Source organism: Mirounga leonina, unplaced genomic scaffold (genome assembly GCF_011800145.1).
Source record: "Mirounga leonina isolate KUSES-001 unplaced genomic scaffold, KU_Mleo_1.0 Mir_108, whole genome shotgun sequence".
Taxonomy (NCBI): Eukaryota; Metazoa; Chordata; class Mammalia; order Carnivora; family Phocidae; genus Mirounga; species Mirounga leonina.
Window position 1 is genome coordinate 123,128 of NW_023270237.1, and position 21,151 is coordinate 144,278.

At 36.4% G+C, this 21,151-nt stretch overlaps 1 protein-coding gene across 2 annotated transcripts; it reads left to right on the forward strand.

The window, feature by feature from the left end:
• Window positions 1–259: 259 nt before the first annotated feature.
• LOC118019396 (CDGSH iron-sulfur domain-containing protein 1) lies at window positions 260–18,960 on the forward strand. 2 transcript variants are annotated; one of them, XM_035018537.1, is made up of 3 exons: window positions 260–447; window positions 7,244–7,449; window positions 16,335–18,960. In XM_035018537.1, exons 1-3 carry the CDS (start codon window positions 423–425, stop codon window positions 16,422–16,424), a joined length of 321 nt encoding a protein of 106 aa, XP_034874428.1. In that variant the 5' UTR covers window positions 260–422; the 3' UTR covers window positions 16,425–18,960. The 2 variants fall into 2 exon arrangements, with proteins under 2 accessions (XP_034874428.1, XP_034874419.1); XM_035018528.1 differs by lacking the exon at window positions 260–447 and adding an exon at window positions 6,233–6,327.
• Window positions 18,961–21,151: the final 2,191 nt, after the last annotated feature.

Genomic DNA, 21,151 nt, shown 5'->3' on the forward strand with positions numbered 1-21,151 from the left:
TAGATACCTGATTATGTCAAGTGTTATACCAGCACCTGTCCTTTGCCCTGTGAAGCCCGCACACCTGGAAAAGACTTAAATCTGGCCTGGAATCTCTATTCTCAAAGCCCTGCCCCAGGCTCCAGGACTCCGCCCCTTACGACTGCGCACACTCAGTTGCTACCTTTCTAGGTCTCTTCCTCCTCCCCGCTTTTCCGGCTGTCAAAATCCCGACTCAAGACTTTAGACTGGGACGCAGCTCCGCGCATGCTCAGCATTAACTAGGGTGGCAGTACACACGTGCTTACGGCCAGCCGCGGCGCCTGCGCCGTAGCGGCCTGGAGTCGGTACGCGTAGACGTTTCTCGCACCTTGACTCCGGCCCTCCGCAAGAGCCTCTTTGTGCTTAGTGTCCTGTGCACACGCCTTGCAAGCGACGGCGCCATGAGTCTGACTTCCAGCGTACGAGGTGAAGTGGGGCCTGGGAGCGGGTGAGGTTGGAGGCCTGCGCACCGGTTGCAGCTTCCTCTGCTCCTCTCTGGGCTGTTAGTTACCGCTGCCCTGCGAACCCGCCAGTCCTGTAACCTTGAGATGTAGAAGGGCAAGCGCAGGGCTGGCCTGCGGGCTCCCTGGGCCAAACGGGGAAGGGGGGCGATGTCCGTATGGATTGGTGATCTCTCCAGGCATAAGTGGCATGGGGGCTATGGAGGCATTCACCCAAGTCTGGATCACGTTTTCCTTAACCAGCCATGACCTAAAACCTAATGATTCCGTCGCTAGCTTTTTTTCTTGTTCTCCCCTGAGGCACCTCTGTGTTGTCACACAGCTTGGAAAAGAGGAAAGATTTAAAAAAAAAAAAAGAACTGCTCCGCCTTCTCAAGTTTAAATCACCGTGGAGACAGACCATCAATTTCCTGCAACTCTGAAGCAGTGCGTGACTAATCACATCTCAGTTTTGCACATTTTTTTAAAGGAACGAACCCAATCCGAGATCTTCAGTTTTCCCAGGGTTTTTTTGTTTTGTTTTGTTTTGTTTTGTTTTTAATCCCTCTGGCATCTGGAACTCCGTGGCAGTGGTCCAGGAGAGAGGATAGAAAACGGAGCTCTTTGAGCTCTCCGCTTTCTCAGCCTTGCTTCCTTTGCGCTAGTCTGGCGTTTGGAAACAGGTCCAATTAAAATTAAGAGATTTTCTAGAATTCGATTAATGTAGAGCTTCACATTATAACAGTTCTTGGTGGTGGTGTAACTGTTAATATAATACTGTGCATCAGCTACGTGACACATGCGATCTCTCTGCCCAGGTATAAAACGCCACACCTCCTGGTTTGGTTACCTGTAACAGTAGTTAAGTAAAAGTAAAGAGATTGTCCAGAAGTTAATTAAAAAGAGCCCTATTGATTAATTTAGTAAATACTGAGCAACTAGAGTGCCAGGTTCTGTAAAAGCTCCCTGTTAACATGAGACCTAATTTTGTAATCCATTCTTTAAATTGGAGAATTCCACGTCTGTTGCCAAAAGTTACCTGGCAGAGTTGCGCGGGGGGATAACCCATGACTTTTTTAGTTACTAATGAAGTATATAGGAGGTGATTATTTATAAAACTTATTTCAAAGGATGCTCATCTTGAGAGTGCTTTAAATAGAGGTACCTTGGGGCACTTAAAATACAGAGCGATTTTTGTTTCAGTTTTTAAAAAAACCCAAACCTGTATTTTCTCAGGAATAAGACTGTTGTGTAAAATCAGATACTCATATGACTTGAGCCACTGATAATTTTATAGAAAGACAGTTTGCACTTTTGTGATATGGGCTGAAAGATTCCAATACGTGTTTTTAAAATGTGGAGTCATTTTGTGTGTTTTGAACCTAGGGTTTAGTGCCCATTGAAATGTGAAGTAGGTGAACCCTGGGACTTCTTAGCATTACCTGCTGGCTAATCTTTCTTGCAATCAAGATAAGTTTGTGTGTGTGTTTTTGTTTTTGTTTTAATCTAACCATAGGGGAGTCCAAAGGTGACGTCCCCATTAGCTTGCTGTTTTCTAAGGGATAGGAAATTGTTTGGTGAAGAGGGTTATCAGCTTAAACTTGAAGTACTCAACTTTGTTATGAGATGTAACTACTTTTTATTTCACCTAAAAGTGTAAAGGTTGTTATGAGGACTATGGGAAAAGGTCCAAAACCCTTGTAAATCTCTTCATCCAGCACCTTCTTACTTTCTTCTTCAAACATTGTAGTGTGGCTGGGAAGGGACAGATAATGTATTGAGAATCCACCTTGTAATGTTTAGACCTCAAATTGTTCTCAATTTTTAAACCACACTAAAAAATCTATATTTTTGATTTTTGAATTTGGGGAAGATGAATTGAGATGTCTCTTCTCAACTAAGATTAATAATTATAAAGGGCTTAAAATAGTATGCACTTTGTAAGTATATGTTAAATAAAAAATAAAAGGGTATGTCTATACATGCAAAATTCTTGTTTATATTCAGAAAAAAAATAATGGGTTGTGGGTTATAAATAAAATTAATGGGGATCAGGCCAGGACATGAATCTGGGAGAGGCAATAAGGATAAATGATTGGAATCCAGAGACCCTATTCAGGGAGATGGTTCTTGATACCCTTTGGGTGGGTGATACCAACCTTTTTTTTTTCCCTTATTGAGGTATAATCAACATACTTATGCCGAACTTATTTTTATTTAATTCTAGTTTATTATAATTTCTAACATTAAGCATCTTTCACTACTATGGAGTCCCCCATCTTTAGTGACTCCTCCTCATACCCAGTATATGACTTTCAGGAAGTTTACTATATGTCTTGCTCCTTGATACCTCCAAAACTCATTGAATCTGCTCTTTAGATTATAAACAATAAGTAAATATTGGGGGGCATTAGGGATTATAGATGAAACAGGATTGGCAGTGAGTTGATCCTTGTTGGAGCTGAGTGAGGGTGAATGGGAGTTCATTATAGTAATCCCTGTATATGTCTGAAGTGTTCCATACTAAAGTTTTATTTTTTTTTTAAGATTTTATTTATTTAGTTGTCAGAGAGCGCGAGCACACAAGCAGGGGGAGCGGCAGGCAGAGGGAGAAGCAGGCTCCCCGCTGAGCAAGGAACCTGATGCAGGGCTCCATCCCAGGACCTGAGCCGAAGGCAGATACTTAACTCACTGGGTGACCCAGGCATTCCTAAAAATTTTTTTTGAATCTGAAGAAATGTTTTAAGTCCCACACTTGATACAGTAGATTAAGATGAGGCCAAAGATAAGTCATTTGGTATAAGAGCAATGTGATGGTAAAATGGACAGATGGAGTTGCAAATTCAAATTAGTAATCTGTTATTTCTTTATACTCAGCTAACATTGAACACTACCTGTATGCCAGGCCTTTTTTTTTTTTTTTTTAAGATTTTATTTATTTATTTGACAGAGAGAGAGCAAGAGAGGGAACACAAGCAGGGGGAGTGGGAGAGGGAGAAGCAGGCTTCCCGCAGAGCAGGGAGCCCGCTGTGGGCTCGATCCCAGGGCCCTGGGATCATGACCTGAGCCAAAGACAGACGCTTAATGACTGAGCCACCCAGGCGCCCCTGTATGCCAGGCCTTAAGAAAAAAACATTACGAGACACAGCCTGCCAATCTGGGGGAACGACCTAAGGGAGGGAAAGATTTAAACATAGCTCCCCTCCCCCTCTCCTGAGAAGAAAAGAACATTCTGATTCTGTGGCAGTTGACACTGGGCAGGAGAGGACCGTTTTAGGCAGAAAAGGGACTAAAGGAACAGAAACGGTGAGATTTCTGTCTAAGTTGAAACAAAATAATTCCCACAGTAGAGAAAAGCTGAGGAATGGGTTATAAACAACAGATTGTTTTCAATCTCTGAATAATTCTGAGAGAAAACCAGTATTATGTTATACAAACCAATATTATACAATAGTAGACCAAGGGAAGAGTAAGAATGGGAAGGATTATTTAGAAATGTATTTTCTGTATTTTCTTTATATTGGTTTATTCATTGTATTTGTATAGATAGAAAGCACTGTTAAGCAAGATTGGGCAGGGTGGGATTTCATCTAACTGTAAGAATACTACTGTGCCTTGAGAAATGTCTATAGAGAAGGGAAGTGAGGATAAAACCATAAGAGTCAGAAGTAGTGCTCAGGGTTTTTCTGGACCCCAGTTATGAAAGAGTATCTGAAAGGTGCCAACTGAAATGTCTTTAAAAATGGGTTTTGGTAAAGTCTCTTTTTGCCTCTGAGACTGTGTTTATTCTTAATAGAATATATCCACTGTCAAGAACTAAATAGTTACTTAGGTTTTATTGTTTTTGTTTGTCTTGGGTTTTCAATTCTTTCTCTATTCTAATTGTTGACTTTCAATCCATCATCATTCTTGCCTATCTCGACACAGTTTCCTTTTCCTTCTTTTCCCTAGAGTTGCCAGTGGCATCCACAGCTTTTTGCCAGAAAAAAACTGATTCAGGCTGCAATAATGAAATGATAAAACAGCAACATATTTCTTATTCTGGGAACTTTTACATTTGTGTCTAATAAGATTAGGGAATTAGGTTTTGGGAAGAGGGGAAAGTGGAAATTCTAAAGAATTTGTCTAGCTCTGTGATTCTAAAAAACCCATTGGAGCACATGCGAAGCCATTTTCCCAGCACACACATGGTCCTATGACATTTATATAGGGTCATAAGTGACCTTTGTTAGGGGGTAGGGTAGCAGTGCATGTTTTGATTCCCCATGGGGCAGCTACTTTTCAGTAGTATCCAGAGTCAGTTCCCATTTCTTTCATTTGCTTTTGCCTTTGTGTGTCAGTTATTCTGTCATTTATTCCGCTGTCAAAAATTCCAGGGAGGTAAAGGTTTAAAAAAAAAAAAAAGTCACCATATGGATTCAGTGGCTAATATGAGAAAAGAGAATAGAAGACTGTTTTGATGACTAAGAAAGATTCTTTTGGCCTATCATGAGTTTCAGGTAGGATTCCCTTTTTATGTTGTGAGACAAATTAATCTTAACCAATTTTAGTAGTTATTTGGGTTTCGGGCCTTTTTGATATAAGTAGGCACTATTAAATCTGCTAGAGATTACTTCATAATTCACCTAAAAAGTAGGATGTAACTAAGATTAACAGTTTCTACTGTGTTAATTTATTCTTTTGGGATATTTCATCATTTTAAGTTTATACTAAAGGTAATATTTAGCAAACATAATTGAACATATACTATGCAAAGCAATATTTTAGCCCATTTTGTGATAGGTACATTAGCTATTCAGAGTGGCTTTCCATTAGCTTAGAAGCGGATTGCTATAGCTCCTGACACAGAGAGTCCTTTCTCAAGGGAGTTCCATGGTAAATAATACATCAAAAAGGAATATCATGAACCCAGCTAGAAATCAGAGCAAAGTTTCAGCCCTACTTGGAATTGCTACAGGATAATATCATGAAGCTGCACTAAAATTCAAGACAAATCTACACAAAATGTGAAGTTAAAAACATTCTTCAATGAGTCCAAAGGTTTGAAGCTGTCAAATAACTTATTAACTTGTCTCAGTCATGCAGCACCTGGGAAGGACATAATGTTAATGTTTATTTTAGAGGATTTTAGCAAGGAGGAATGGAAATGTGGGAAGGAAACTGTTTTGTAGAGAAAAATACTGTGGTTGAAAATAGAATCCAAGGAATGAGTTAAAAGAGAAGACCCAAGATAAAAGGAACTAAGTGTGAGAATGATTGTTCCTTCCCATTATAGTTTTGTAAGAATGACCTCCAATGTAATGTAGGGCACTATTAGGAAGGGTGATTAATCACATTAGTGCAATAAGAAATTTGGCTCAAGGGGCGCCTGGGTGGCTCAGTTGGTTAAGCGACTGCCTTCGGCTCAGGTCATGATCCTGGAGTCCCAGGATCGAGTCCCGCATCGGGCTCCCTGCTCAGCAGGGAGTCTGCTTCTCCCTCCGACCCTCGCCCCTCTCGTGCTCTCTCTCTCTCATTCTCTCTCTCAAATAAATAAATAAAATCTAAAAAAAAAAAAGAAATTTGAGTCAATAGTGCAAATAAGCCATACAGTTAATTATTCAATATATGTTTTTATTTGTCCTTGGATTGTATTTTTTGTACTTATCTCTCTAGGGCTTTATTTGATAGTCTGGGAACTTATTTCAAAAAAATGTGAAGATCTGACTGAGGAAGTGCTGGGAAGCAGTCCAGTGTGTTTATCCTGACCCCTGTTCAACTTCTTCCTGCAGTTCACTCCATGCTGGGAATAGACAACTCACCTCTGAGGCTGAGGCTAACCAGACTATGCAGAACTTTCTTCTCTCCAACATTCTGTGGAACTGGGGTAGTTAAGTGCTTGGGTTTCTAAGGACTCCTTGAAAAGCTACATGAAAAGAATAAATAGATGGTCTGTTAGTCAAGCAAATAATTGAGTAGAAAAATGTCATTAAATTTAAAATGAAGTTTGTAGGGAATTCAAATCATCATCCACTGGTGGATAATGGAAATTTAGAATTTATTGAGACTATAACTGTAATTATATTCATGTTTTCTATGAAATAAGAAATTAATACATTCTGATTTTTATTCTAATGAGAAAGCACTTTGAAATTTAAAAAACAAAAACAAAAACTTTTGGATGACTTTGAAGCCCAGAATCCTGCTGGATATATTTCTTTGAGTGTTTAGTATTAAGGGTACTAAACTGTTTTATTTGTCCTTTTTTTGTTTTTTTCTTCGGATACCAATTCTCTTTGTGGTTATGCACTTTAAAATCACTAAAGGACCTACTATTTAAATGAACTCTGATGAGTCAGTTTGTTTACATAATCACCTCCTGATTTTTTGGGTGGGGGTAGTCTTTATAATCTGAATTTTTTTATGTATCGGATTTTTTTTAAACAATAGGTATCAGCAGGCTTACATGTTCTTTTAAATCTATTTATGAACACTTTAAGAATTATTAAACATTGTTTTTCCTTCTCCATGTATAAAATAATTTTTAAGTTTTCCTCTGTCTCAATTTAGCTATCATCATTCAGTAGAAAATATGCAATCGCCTCAGTAAACGCTGGGGAAAGTCTTAACAAGAACTGTTACACCATTGTGTTGTAATTATTTTGTTAACAGTAAAAACTTTTGACTATTCGAATGCTTAACTCAAAAACTGGATTTCCTGAACATTAATGTTAGTAAAAATACACATTATTAGTGTATATTTTGGTTTTGATGATTATTCCTGTTTTCCTTCCCTGCTCTAGTTGAATGGATCGCAGCAGTTACTATTGCTGCTGGGACAGCTGCAGTTGGTTATCTAGCTTACAAAAGATTTTATGTTAAAGATCATCGCAACAAATCTATGGTAAACCTTCACATCCAGAAAGACAACCCCAAGATAGTACATGCTTATGACATGGAGGATTTGGGAGATAAAGCTGTGTACTGCCGTTGTTGGAGGTCCAAAAAGGTGAGAAAAACGAGTCTTTTATGTTAATACCATCTTTAATGTAACAGTTCTTTTTAAACTGTTCTATCAAACATGTATCACCAGATATTATTAGGATATCTCTTCTTCTTCTTCTTCTTCTTTTTTTTTAAGTAATCTCTGTGTCCAATATGGGGCTTAAACTCACAACCCTGAGCTCAAGAGTCACATGCTCCACTGACTGAGCCAGCCAGGCTCCCCTTTTCTTTCTTTCCTTTTTAATGCATCCTGTTCTTCTCTGTTTTCCATGTACTCTCCAGGATTATATTTCCTAAAATGTGTACCTACTATGCAGTAAAATTCCATTATTCCCTTATTGAGTTCAGGTGAATGTAACTATATTCTTGACCAAGAAGAGAAAAAAATCCCTTTATTCTTAGGATTTCCTCCCCAAGTGGATCTTTGCCTCCACTATCCCAGGAAAGAGAGTGTGCAGCCTAAAACACAAAGAGGAACAGAAAGGGTAGATTCTTTTCTTGAACTTTCAAGCTCCTGGATTCTAGGACAAGTTTTAGAAAATTCAGGAGAAACTTGGAAAACTACCCTTGAAAATTTCTTATCTGGTAAATGTATTGACCCTGTATCTAAGCTTTCTTTAAGCTATAACTCCTATAGTTAAATACCTAACAGGATTTTTTTTTTTTTTTAAAGATTTTATTTATTTATTTGAGACAGAGAGAATGAGAGAGAGAGGGCACATGAGAGGGGGGAGGGTCAGAGGCAGAAGCAGGCTCCCTGCTGAGCAGGGAGCCCGATGTGGGACTCGATCCAGGGACTCCAGGATCATGACCTGAGCCGAAGGCAGTCGCTTAACCAACTGAGCCACCCAGGCGCCCTACCTAACAGGATTTTTAAAATCTTCTTTTGTGATAATTACATTTCATCAAGTTCCATTTGGAACTCTCATCTGTGATACCTGCAGCTTTTAGACAGTGATGACAGCTAGTGACCTAAAGATGGTAAATCCTTTCCTAAGGTCATCTTGAAAAGCTTCATACATTGAATGTGATGTATTGTGAGGAATATGGTGAGTGTACCGCCACCATTAGCATTTAAATAAGATGGATTTCACTAAAGATGACACTATAACACATAAGAAAATAGACAATAAAAATGATTTATCTGTTTCTGAAAGCACATGTCAGGCACCACCTCTTCCCACAGTGGAAAGCCATTATCGCAAATCGCGTATCACAAATAAGGAAGAAGTCACATACTAGGTACTGGAAAGTGTATTCTAACTCTTTTCCCCGATACAATCTGAAACTGCTTGATGAACATACGGAATGGGAATCAAAATAATAGTCAGTTGTACCTTAAAGAGAACACTGTTCATTTGGTATGTGGGATTATTTGTAAGTACTAGTAAGGTTGCTAGAAAATAATCCTAAATAATATTCTGTAGACCAGACCTGGTTTGTTTTTTAAGAATTATGCCCATGGTAAGTTTTATTCTCCTGTTGCTCACCAAAATATGCAAAACAATACCTTTAGAAATTCAAGAATTTCTAAGTCAGTGTAGTAGTTCTTTAGTCAATAATCATTTAATGTCTATATATGCATGAAAAAGTTAAATAGTAAAACAGCAGGTATCATAGATGTGTACAGTAGACTTAATACAGGTGCTTTAAATAAAAGAAAGAGGGGTGCCTGGGTGGCTCAGTTGGTTAAGCGACTGCCTTCTGCTCAGGTCATGATCCTGGAGTCCCTGGATCGAGTCCCTGGATCGAGTCCCTGGATCGAGTCCCGCATCGGGCTCCCTGCTGGGCAGGGAGTCTGTTTCTCCTTCTGACCCTCCCCCCTCTCTCTCATTCTCTGTCTCTCAAATAAATAAATAAAATCTTTAAAAATAAATAAATAAATAAATAAATAAAAGAGCTTACACTGTAGGCTAGAATTTTCTGGGAAAGCATAGTGATATACATGGGAGTTAAATTGCCCCTGGAAAGTTTGGTGGTATTTGAATAAACTAGCAGTTTTGGGGGACTCTTTCTTAAAATCTGTAGGAAAGAACTCAGGTGAGCAAAGGTGGTGGGATCAATGAAGAATCTAGTCTGGTCATTGCATTTCCATCCCCCCCAGGAATAAGTCCAGATTGAGGAGAGTCTTCAGTACCTGTTTGAGGAGTCTGTGCCTGCAGACATGGGCAGCTTCTTGTCAGGAATTTCCAGATAAAGTTATGATACGTATACCAGAGTGATAGCTCTAGGAATGGAGAAAAATGAACAGGTACAGGGGACATTTTGAGGGAAGGATAAGCCAAATGCACTGACTGATTTGTAAGGGAGATTGGTGGAGAAAAACGGAAACTCATTAGTCTCTACACCTGTAGTATTAGAAGAGATGGTGCTGCCAACAGAAATAGGACTTCCAAGAAGAAAAGCTGATTTTCTGGAATGGTGACAAGGAATTTAATTCCAAAGTGAATTTTGAGGTGACATTTGAATGGAAATGTCCAGCAGATAATCTGAAATGTGGGTCTAAGGCTGAGACATCAGGATTGGAGATAGAAATCAGCAAAACTGATGAGTCAAACATAAGAATACAACAGATCCTTGATGCAGGTAAAAATCAAGGGCTAAGTATGAAATCTTAGGGAATTTTTTGCATTTTGGAAAGAAGAAGAAGAGCCAAAAAGATGAAATGGGCCAGAGTTAGAAGAAAACTAAGAATATCATGGCTTCACAGTGGAAAGGAGAAAGTTTCAAAGATTTGGCTGTGAACATTGGCTTGTGCAAAGACGGCTAGGTGAATATTATAGTATGAGTTGCATTAAACAGTCAGGCAATTAACCTTTTGGTGTCATTTCAACAGAATAATTAGAATAGAAGCTGTGTCTAAGTGGGTTAAAGAGTGAATTACTAATAAAGAAATGCTAGAAGTCTTAGTATATGTCAAAACTTCGGTAAATGTGACAGTGAATGGAAAGGAAAAGAAAGATGACTGCTTGAGTGAACTCTAAAGCATAGATTTGGGGTCAAGTAAAGGGTATTTGCTTTGGTTGGTTTTTCCCAGGGGGTAAAGAAAGGGTCAATAAAGCAAATAGGAACTTATAAGGACTAAGATCTTAAATATTTCAGGAAGAATCATAAATGGATACAAGCTAGTGGTTTAAACGGTTTATTAGACTTTATAATTCAACAAAACATTCTGGGATTATTTTTTCATCACACAGTTTAGAGTTTCCAGATGGTTAAACTAGAGATGGTCATTTCCCATAGGTAGACTTTAAGGAGAGGAATGCCAGACCAGTCATTTTATTTCCCATTTTCTCTTTTTTTAAGCTTATCTTTTATGCTGTTAGTGATCCTCTTTGCATCTAGGATTTGTCAGTTCTGAATTTTCACTGAATCTTGGGAACTTTTTATTCCCACGTGAATCAATTAAGAGTTCACTTTGAATATTATTCTTGTTAATGGATGTTCTTATTCTTCAAATAGCTTTGGAAACTCCCCACATTCCTGAGGTACCTCAGGTTATCACAGAGGTGCCAACTCACACATTTACCTGCCAGTGCACAGAAAACTTGTAATTAATACCTTTGGCTCTATTGAGTTCATAGTCAATAATTTTTTTCCTCATATAAACCAGTTGTGTTTATAACAAAATGAAAACACCTTTCTACTTATCTCAAAAAAGTTACATGTGATAGAAAGTTTAATTCTGTTCTAATTCATTCTTAAGTTACAATCACTAGTAGCCCATTGTGTGGGTCTAACATTTTTGAGTGGTTTTCCCAGGCCTAATGAATCATCTCTTAGCAGTGTGCAGAAATTACATTTTTAAATATGCCTCATTTAACAGGCCTATTTCATAGTATTTCACAAAAGGGCTCTCCGTATGTGACAGGAGAAAGAAAGGAGGCAATAGAAGTGACTGCAGGGAAAAATACTATTTGAGACAGCGCTGTCTTGAAAGAGGTGGAAGGAAATGAGAGTGGGAGCACAAATGTGAGGAAGGAAGGGAGAGCCTTATTTTCGAAATAAAGTGAGCGAACTTTGATTTCAGAGGAAAGAGTATGCAACATAGTCTTACTTGCCAGATTGCCACCCTACCCCCACTCCCTGAGTTGTATTTTGGCCATCTAGGAGGCAGGAGAGAGTTTGAACAAGGACAGTAGAAGGATGCACACACACTAAGAAATAAGAATAGAGGAAAAGCATGCTCATTACTGTCAGGAGCTCAACTGAAGTTGAATGCAACTGAACATACTATGTAGAATCATTTTGTTCATTTACAACTTCAGGATTTGAATTGGGTTTTTTGTTAGTGGTGTGCTTGTTTCTGTTTTAGGGTGTGTGTGTGTGTGTGTGTGTGTGTGTGTGTGTGTGTGTGTTACAGAAGTCTCCATCCTATTAATGGTTTGGAGGTGGGTGCATGGAGTCCATCTCTTCATAGAAACAAAATTCTGTATGTTGGTTACATAGCTTGTCCAATCCACATAAGGAGAGTCTTATAAAATCCTAATTTCTCTTAATATATTTTGCTTCTATCTTACATTTTTTTTTTAAGATTTTATTTATTTATTTGACAAAGAGAGACACAGCCAGGGAGGGAACACAAGCAGGGGGAGTGGGAGAGGGAGAAGCAGGCTTCCCGCCAAGCAGGGAGCCTGATGCGGGGCCTGATCCCAGGATCCCGGGATCATGACCCGAGCCGAAGGCAGACGCTCCACAACTGAGCCACCCAGGCGCCCCTCTATCTTACATTTTACTAAAGCAAGTACCTAAGAATGGAATAAAATGTCATATCTTCTCAGGTAATGTCAGATCTTACTGCTTCTCTTTCTCAACCAAAGCAAGACTTTCTCAGAGCAGTTTATTATAGTGAGTCAAAATGGCCCCATGCAACTTCCTTGGGAAATAGAATCCAAACTCATTAAAAATACAAAGTTTAGAGAAGGAAGATAATTCTTTTTTTAAATTGTTGCAGATACAGGAGATAAGAAGGAGCATTTATGGGCACCTGGGTGGCTCAGTCGTTAAGCGTCTGCCCTCAGCTCAGGTCATGATCCCAGGGTCCCGGGATCGAGTCCCACATCGGGCTCCCTGCTCCGCGGGAAGCCTGCTTCTCCCTCTCCCACTACCCCTGCTTGTGTTCCCTCTCTCACTGTCTCTCTCTCTGTTGAAAAATAAATAAAATCTTTAAAAAAAGGAGCATTTATTTATTTTTATCTTGAAATACCCAAAAAACAGAAACATCATTAACTTGAGATTAGAGCCATTAAAAAGAAACAAATCTTGTGTATTTTATGAAGACCAATGATGTTGCTATCTTTCCAAATGAAAAGCAAGAATCTCTAGGGTTGTTTTTTTTTCAATCCTAATCATTTATTAAGCCTCTGCTCTAAACCCTCTCTTCTCTAATTTTAGAAATATGTAGGATTTCTAGTTTACTAATTGGGTTAACAAACATACGATATTTTCTGGACATACAGGAAATTCAGCCAATTCAGTTTGCAAGCTTTTCTCCAGAATTTGTTAATAACAAACACTGGCGTGTTAGAACAGATTTTAAAATCACTTAAAAGCTAAACTTTTTTCCATCAGTTATTTGATCCTTTAGGTTTTACTTTTAAATATTGATAACTATATGAATTAAATTAAATATACCCTTTGTGGGTTTTTTTGTAATTTCAGCTCTTTGCTTGACAATTTAACACATTTCAAAATCTTCAATGAAAGAGGGTAATTTTTGTTTTTGACATATAATGGCATTATTAATACAAAGACTACTTCCTAGATTACATTTGAAAGTATACACACATTTTCTTTCTCTTGCATAGAAAAGTTGAAAAATTGAACAAGACACTTCCTGAAAAACATAAGTATTATTTATGTTTTTGAATTTCAATGCCAAGTAATTGATATTCATTCATTTATATTATATTGAGAATCATGAATTAATTTCAATAAATATATCCCATGAATATGTACAGTGTAGTCTTAAGGAATTGCTAATCCAATCCAAATAGAAATAACTCATCTTGGTCCTTGTTGGGAAAAAAAAAGTTTTGTTTTTTCATTAACTTAAAGTGAGAACTCTAATGAATAAATATAATGAGAATACCTAATCTTCACATGAAGTTTGGGAGAGGATTCTGCCTTAAGTCAGTAATTCCTGGGATTAATAAAGTACTATTAAAAGATATCTGTGTGCCTGAACAAAATGATTTTTAATGCTTCGTTTACATTTTAAAGTCATAAAAGCTTTACATATTATGAAAACATGAAAATTTATTAAACAAATAGGATCTACTATTTGCTGCTTTTTAAAGAAATATTTTTTCTTTTAAAACAGGAAACAGGCAAATTTCTGTTTTTAGGCAGACCTAGATTATCATATAAAAAGTATATTCTCATTTTAGATGTATGGCTTTCTTAATCTTTTTATAAGATGTTCTTTGTATATTTCTCTATAGATTTCTTCTCTTGATTCTATATATAGAGGGAAATAATTTTTAAAAATGTATTATTTTTCTAGTATTTTTAAAATGAGATTTAAGAAGAAAAGTTAAACATGCTATTTCAGTAAGTTATTTAAAGCTTTTTAATTTATAAATACTTCACATTTTAGAAATACATTTTATAACCTATATCTTAAAACTGTACAGTAACATGTTTTGTGTCTGCTATTTATAAAAAATGGAGTCTTTTGCAATGTAAATTTGTATTCTCACTGTAAAATCATCTGTTTGTTTATTAAACATATGTCACCTTGATATGCTGTTCTTTGATATGGGGTACATTTTAGTTTGATTTTGTGGATTGTTATAGCCTCTTTCTTATCCATGCCAAGAAAAAACTGAAAGCTTAGGTTGATGTTTTTGTTGTAAAAACTTGTTTTTTTTTTTTTTTTAAAGATTTTATTTATTTATTTGAGAGAGAGAATGAGACAGAGAGAGAGCATGAGATGGAGGATCAGAGGGAGAAGCAGACTCCCTGCTGAGCAGGGAGCCCGATGCGGGACTCGATCCCGGGACTCCAGGATCATGACCTGAGCCGAAGGCAGTCGCTTAACCAACTGAGCCACCCAGGCGTCCCTAAAAACTTGTTTTTAACATGAATATACTGTGTACCATATCTTATTGCGGAAAAAAAAAAAAAGAAAGCTTTATATACATTGCATTGACGTTGCCATCTACCCCAAGGTAGAATTTTTACTTTGAAATATTAGATATGCTGGTACCTTGACTTTTTCTGTAATTTTTAACTAATTTACTGTATCTTGGAATTATATACAAATAGTAAAATTAAAATTAAGTTTCTTTAACATCAACCAAGTATTATTTTAATCTTAGACACTTCTAATGTCATAGTTTAAAGATTTATACCCTTACTGTCTATTTTCAGGTATCTAAAATTATATTGCCTTCACTGTGAGTAATGAAGCAATTATAATCTTAAGGCTAAGATTCCTGTTACTTTACCCTTCTAAATAGGCCTCTTCAATGCAATAGTGTACCTTATACCAAACAGTGACTCTAGATTCTAGAGTGTTAGGTACATTTCAGACATCAAGAATAAAATGAAGATGCTATCATCGTTTGACGTGAAATAGAAATAAAAGTTATAAATATAGAAAGAAAGAAAAAAGATAATTTACTAGTAATTGGACCTTCTAAATGTAAAACCCTGAGGACACAAGTAAAACATTGTAGAATTCCTATCTTTATCATTTAACAGTAGGAAGGCTATACTTGCAAAAACCATTGATAATATATAGGATAAGTAGTTAGGTATGAAAATATACCTAATTATGATAACTATAAAACATATAAGGCAGAAATAATGTTTTCAGAGTATGCATGAGACCTGAAGATGAGGATTTCAAGAGAAATTTAAAAATTCTCATTTATCTGGAAGAATAAATAGGTAAAGTTTAATAAAGGTAGGTAGAGAATAAATAGGAAAAGTCTAACAAGAATAATGTGACAGAAACCTAGCTCTACCAAATATTGAAGCATATTTTAAACCTTGTTATTATCTCAGCAGAGTAGGTTGGTGAATATGATAGTGTAAAACCTGTAAATAGGCATTTTTATAGGTAGAACTTTATAAAATTAGGAATAAAGGTATAGCAATTTGGAAAAGTGTCACAGTTCAGTCAGCCTGGTAAATTTTGAGTTAAAATAGCATTTTTTAATAGCAGGACTTCTTTTAAATAATAATGTATGCTACAAATCAAGAGAATTATGTGATATGTTTTTAAAACATAATGAAACCAAATCAGAACATCTTTTGGGACTTCTTTGGAGTACACTGTGACAAGCACTGTTAGAAATTTACTTCTGTCACTTCTTCTACCACTGAACCCAAAATGTCAGTTATATTTAAAATGTGAAATCATGGAAAGTAATAAATATTTACCACATCCCTAGGAGAAAGATGTCTCCATGAAGAATGTTAAAAAGGGAAATACTGGCATGCTTGTATGAAACGAATATAAAAAAGTTAGCAAAATAAAAAGGTTTGGGAAAAATTGCTACAAAGCTGATCAACAAAGGGATAATACACAAATTGATTTTAAACAAATGGACTTAGGCTCTAAATGGACATAGATCACTAGAAGGGAAATGTAACTGTAACTAGCATATAAACATGGAAAAGAATTTCAGCATCCACAATCAAATATCACAAATGGAAATGCAGTTAATCATTGTGTATTATCCACAAGTTGATTTCTTCCTTCTACTTGCTGTTTATACTTCAAATATGCTCTTTAAGAACACCTATATAAGGTAGTCTAAGAAAATCTTTTTATTAAGAGTTATCGTGTGTGTTATATATGTAAATTAAGCATCACCCCCACTCTGCCAGGCTAATACTGATTTTGCAGTTAGACATTGACATTCTCTCTTTTCCTAGTTCCCATTCTGTGATGGATCTCACACAAAACACAATGAAGAGACTGGAGACAACGTGGGACCTCTGATCATTAAGAGAAAGGAAACTTAGACAGTTTTGATACTGCAAACCAACTTGTCATGATGTTATCTGATTGTTTAATTAGAATGACTACGACTTCTGTCTAATTCACCTCCCCTGGGTTCTAGATGTGGTATATTGGAAACTGCAGCTTTCATACTCACGGCATTTGCCTTACTTGTTGAACCATCGTGGTGCACATTTGTTTAAACAAAAAAGGAAAAAGTAAAAACCAACTTCATGGCCTATGGGTTATTTTGGTCTTGTAAGGATCCGTTTCTTTACGTTTAAAATAATTATATTAAGATATAGTTGTATGTTAAAGTTAACATTAAATTATTCTCAAAATCCTGTATATGCAGGTTGTACTTATAAGTTTCAAAGAAAATTGTCACCTTTTAATATTACTTAGTTAACCTAGAAAGTAAATTGGGTGTGATCAAGCTATATTAATCTCTTAATTTAGGAAAAACCTGTGATGACCTTGATTCTCTTCTTGACCTAGGTGATGACGCTGAGAAAATATAGCTTCTATGTTTTCATAGTTTTCAATCAAAATGAACTTGGAATGTTATTCTGCTTAATTATAAGTGGGCCAGGTCTAAAATAAAAGGGCACGGTAGCTTCTTTATTCATTTTCATGGGTATGTAATTGACCCATTAAAGGAACCAACACTGGAAATTTGGATCAAAGTGATATTAAAGTAGTCATGAAGAAAGTCTTAAAATGGTAATGTTCCAGAATTCTATTCCAAGAAGTGGCAAGCACTTGAAGCGGGAACACTGAAGGAATTGGAGCACATGATGTCAGGCCTCTTGGACAGAAAGCCGTACATCCATGACAGGAATAGTAGTCACAGAGCTAGATGAAAGGCACAGGAGGATTTTATTTCCCACCCTTGATCATCAGGCACATGGCTATTTCTATTAAAGAAACTATTTGAGGGAGAAAAATAATTAAATTTTTAAAGAGAGATTAGTTCTTTGGGCTTTATGGGTTAGAAGGAAAAGTCGGGACAGAATATATACAATTGTAATACAAACAATTTGACATAGGTCACAAAAATATTCTCATTTCTTTTAGTATACTTGAATTCTCAGTAGTAGTGAATAACAAGTTTCTATGTGCTAAAATCCAGGATTACCATGGAAGTCACAGGAATCAAACCAAATATCAGCATTCCTGTATTATGTACGATCACTGATATTTTTTAAATGTACAATTTTGTGTATTACAGTAGGGAAAGTTTATACCAAAATTGTGTATACTGGTTTTAAGCAGCCTATGTGACTTATTTGGATATGTCTTTGAGGCATATCTTCAATACAAAATCTAAAATACTACAAACCCTGATTCTACCTATCAGTTTCTTAAGGTGAATTTCTTTCTGTGCCTCTGCCTTCTGTTTTAAGTAAGTGTGGGTGGGTCTGCAAAAGAAGCATCATGCTTTTAAAGGTTAATTGTTTTAAGGAAAAATGAATCCATGAACTCCCAGTTTCTGATAAAGGGACATCCTTTTAACAGACTAAACTGTATTCTTATTTTGAATTTGAAATTAGACTATTGGTCATGCATTTTTATAGCTAGTGGAAAGGGGGGAAGAAATTACTGCCAATTGTCAAAACTATTTTTCAAAGGAATAAGATTATGTGTATGTTTATGGTGGAATTAGAAGTGATTGCCTAATTGAAATGCAGATCTACTGTAGCATTTTGTTAGTCCAAAATAATTAGATAAATATATCCTCAGGGTCATGTTAAAATTTTGTTACATGCTCTTCAACTAGAATCCCTTTAGGATATTAAACCTTTCATGTTACTTACCTAAAAAAGTTAAGTGGGTGTGGTTAAATTAATGTGATGTTTTTACACAAAAATCATTGTGTGCAAATACTGTTCTCATTTAAGCACCCCGAAGCATCTGATTGCTTTTTCATTTGAGAAATCAGGCAAATTGGGTTCCCCCACACCACCACTATCTTTTTTCTCTATACATTAATGTTCCAGTGATTTCCAAAATAGGATTTTGTGCTAGGTTGAGAGTTTCTAATGTCAGGAAGAAACTTGTTTTGCAGTGATTGAAAGTGACATTCCTCTGTTAGTACAACAGACATTTATTAAGCATTTTCCACAGACCATGTAATTGAGACTGAAACATTTTGGAGAATTAAAAGCTCACAGATAAGATTATATCATTTATGATGTAGGTTACATAATTATGATAATTTATGATTTGGGGTTGTTTTCCTTAAATTATAATAGGTACAGTTGTGTATACAACAAAGTAAGTGGATTTATTTGATTTTTCATTAGTTATGAAGGATTTGGGTTTGGTAAGGTTTTAAGATAAACATTGATTAAGGTTCCTAATTAGCAACATATTTAGTGATTGTGTTTCTGTGAGTGTGTATTATCTACTAGTTGTCAGGAGCTATGCTTTCTTTCTGAGTTTAACACAAGTTGATTTCAGGCAAAGCCACTCACCTCTCAGCCTCTATTTAAAATGGTTGGAGAAAATGGCATTTTAGGCAATTTATTTGCAAATTCTAGGCCAACCCTAAATTTTCAGCATCCCAAAAGGGAAAAAAGTAAAAGACTGATAGGTAATCAGCTTGAATTTAATTTTTATTATAAGATTATTCCAACTTTTGTGGTATTGAAGTATCCTTTTATGAAATGTTGATAGTATTATCAGTTGCTTTAAGTATCCTTACTTGGCAAAATAAAAAGTTGACAGTTCTGTACCGGTCCCCACTTTTTTTTTTTTTTTTAACTACTCCATGAAATCTAAAAGCCTGGGAACCACTAAGCCAAGGTCCTATGTAAAGTTCTGGGACTTACTATTTTATTAAGATATTAAAATACAGTTTTATTCATTTTGATACTTAGTTTGTACATATGAAATTTTTCACATATTACCATGTATTGAGGTTTCATGCAAAGTTATTAATGTATAAGAAATCATTTTTATTTCCATTCAAATGTACTGTCATGGAATGGATCCAAACTAAGAGTAATGGCTATCCAACCTAATCCTTTATTTAAAGCATTAAATAAAATACACAACACACAGGTTTAGAAAGGTTAATTAGGTATATGCCTTTCCTGAGAAAAGTCTATATTTTTGTGGACTTAAGTATTTCATAAACAAAAGAATTGCATAAGTTAACTAAAGTTGCCAGGAATTAGGACAAAGGGGAAAGAATGGGAATAAGATTTTATCAAATTGGTGAATATAGTTAGGATTATAGATTAGGGGTATCGATATGGTATTACCCCCAAAATCTGAATAACAAGCAGTACAACCTCAAACATGAACAGTAGAATGCCAAGCTGAGAATGTCAGCTAGACATTGTATAAACTAGATGTTCGTCTCTTTCAGTCGCACCTATTATCTGTGAGAATAGACTCTTTCTTTTTAGTTCTTTCAGCCTTTCTCTTTCAGATCAGTGGAAGTCAATTTCTGTTAAGACCTGGTTCTCCTGGGGTGCCTGGGTGGTTCAGATGGTTAAGCGGCTGCCTTCAGCTCAGCTCAGGGCATGATCTCAGGGTCCTGGGATCAAGCCCCATATCAGGCTCCTGGCTCAGCGAGGAGTCTGCTTCTCCCTCTCCCTCTCCCTCTGCCTCTCCCCCCTACTCATATTCCCTCTCTCTCTCTCTCTCTCTCTTTCTCTCTCTGTCACATGAATTCAAAACAAAACAAAACCTGGTTCTCCCGAGTGCTAGTTCAAAAGTTGTTTTCATTTGTAAGTACACAGAGTCTTATAGATTCCCAGCCTTATGTTTAAAATAATTGTGGATATTGCCCACCTGCCTACATGCTTATGACTGTGGGATAAATTATTTCTTCTGCTGATAATACTGCCTACTAACATTTTCATTATTGGGTTAGGCAATGAGTGGCTGATCTAACTCCATATTCAAGATAGACATGAGAGATTATGTCTCTTACAGCCCTATCATCCATTACAAAAAATCTGTTATATTTCAAAATCTCCCAAGCATGAAAAGGTAGAGTTCCGTTTATGTACTCCATCTGCACAGAAATCCTTTTTCTTTATCCTAAACTTTCTTGATACAGGCTTCCTTCATTCTAGACAAGAAGGCTGTGTATTCACTTTAATACCATTATTTTATTCTTTAAAAATTCCTCAGCCTTCATCTTTCCAACTTGTAGTCTGCCCTATAGCCATCACATGAACCTTTTCCTGATCTCTTCACCTCTACGTCCCTTCCAGTGGAGAGCATTTTGATCATCACTTAAAGCAACCAATTCACTTTTAATACTATTTCTTTTAGGATCCACTGGGAAGCTGCTTCTAGCACAGAAGCTTAAATACATTGGCTTTCCATTGCTGGTTACTGCTTCTGTTCTGACCCTGGATGCCACCTAGTGTAGACTCTGAAGTAAAAATATTAAACCATAAATTACATTTAATTTAACATTGCCATCCAGCATATGAACTTGAGTTAAGTCCCTGTTCCTCTAGTACCTTTGTACCCCCAAAAGTCTGGTCACTTGTAGCAGTTTGCAGTTTATGGCTTTGTTAAACCTTTATGCTTTTGGCATCTTGTTTCCCAAAGTCCTTGGTCATGCTACATATTCACTTTTTTTTGAACCCCTGAGAAAGAAAAATCTCAGATTTTATCATTACAATATACCCAGTGCCCAAAACAATTACAAGCACATAGCAGGTACTCAATAAAAACTTGTTTTCATTAGTAAGAGATTTGAATGTAATTTTTAAAGGATACA

Coding starts and splice junctions, on each gene's coding strand:
- LOC118019396 (XM_035018528.1), top strand. CDS start 6,288: ATGCAGAACTTTCTTCTCTCCAACATTCTGTGGAACTGGG. Junction 6,328..7,243: donor CAACATTCTGTGGAACTGGG/GTAGTTAAGTGC, acceptor TCCCTGCTCTAG/TTGAATGGATCGCAGCAGTT. Junction 7,450..16,334: donor GTTGTTGGAGGTCCAAAAAG/GTGAGAAAAACG, acceptor CTCTTTTCCTAG/TTCCCATTCTGTGATGGATC.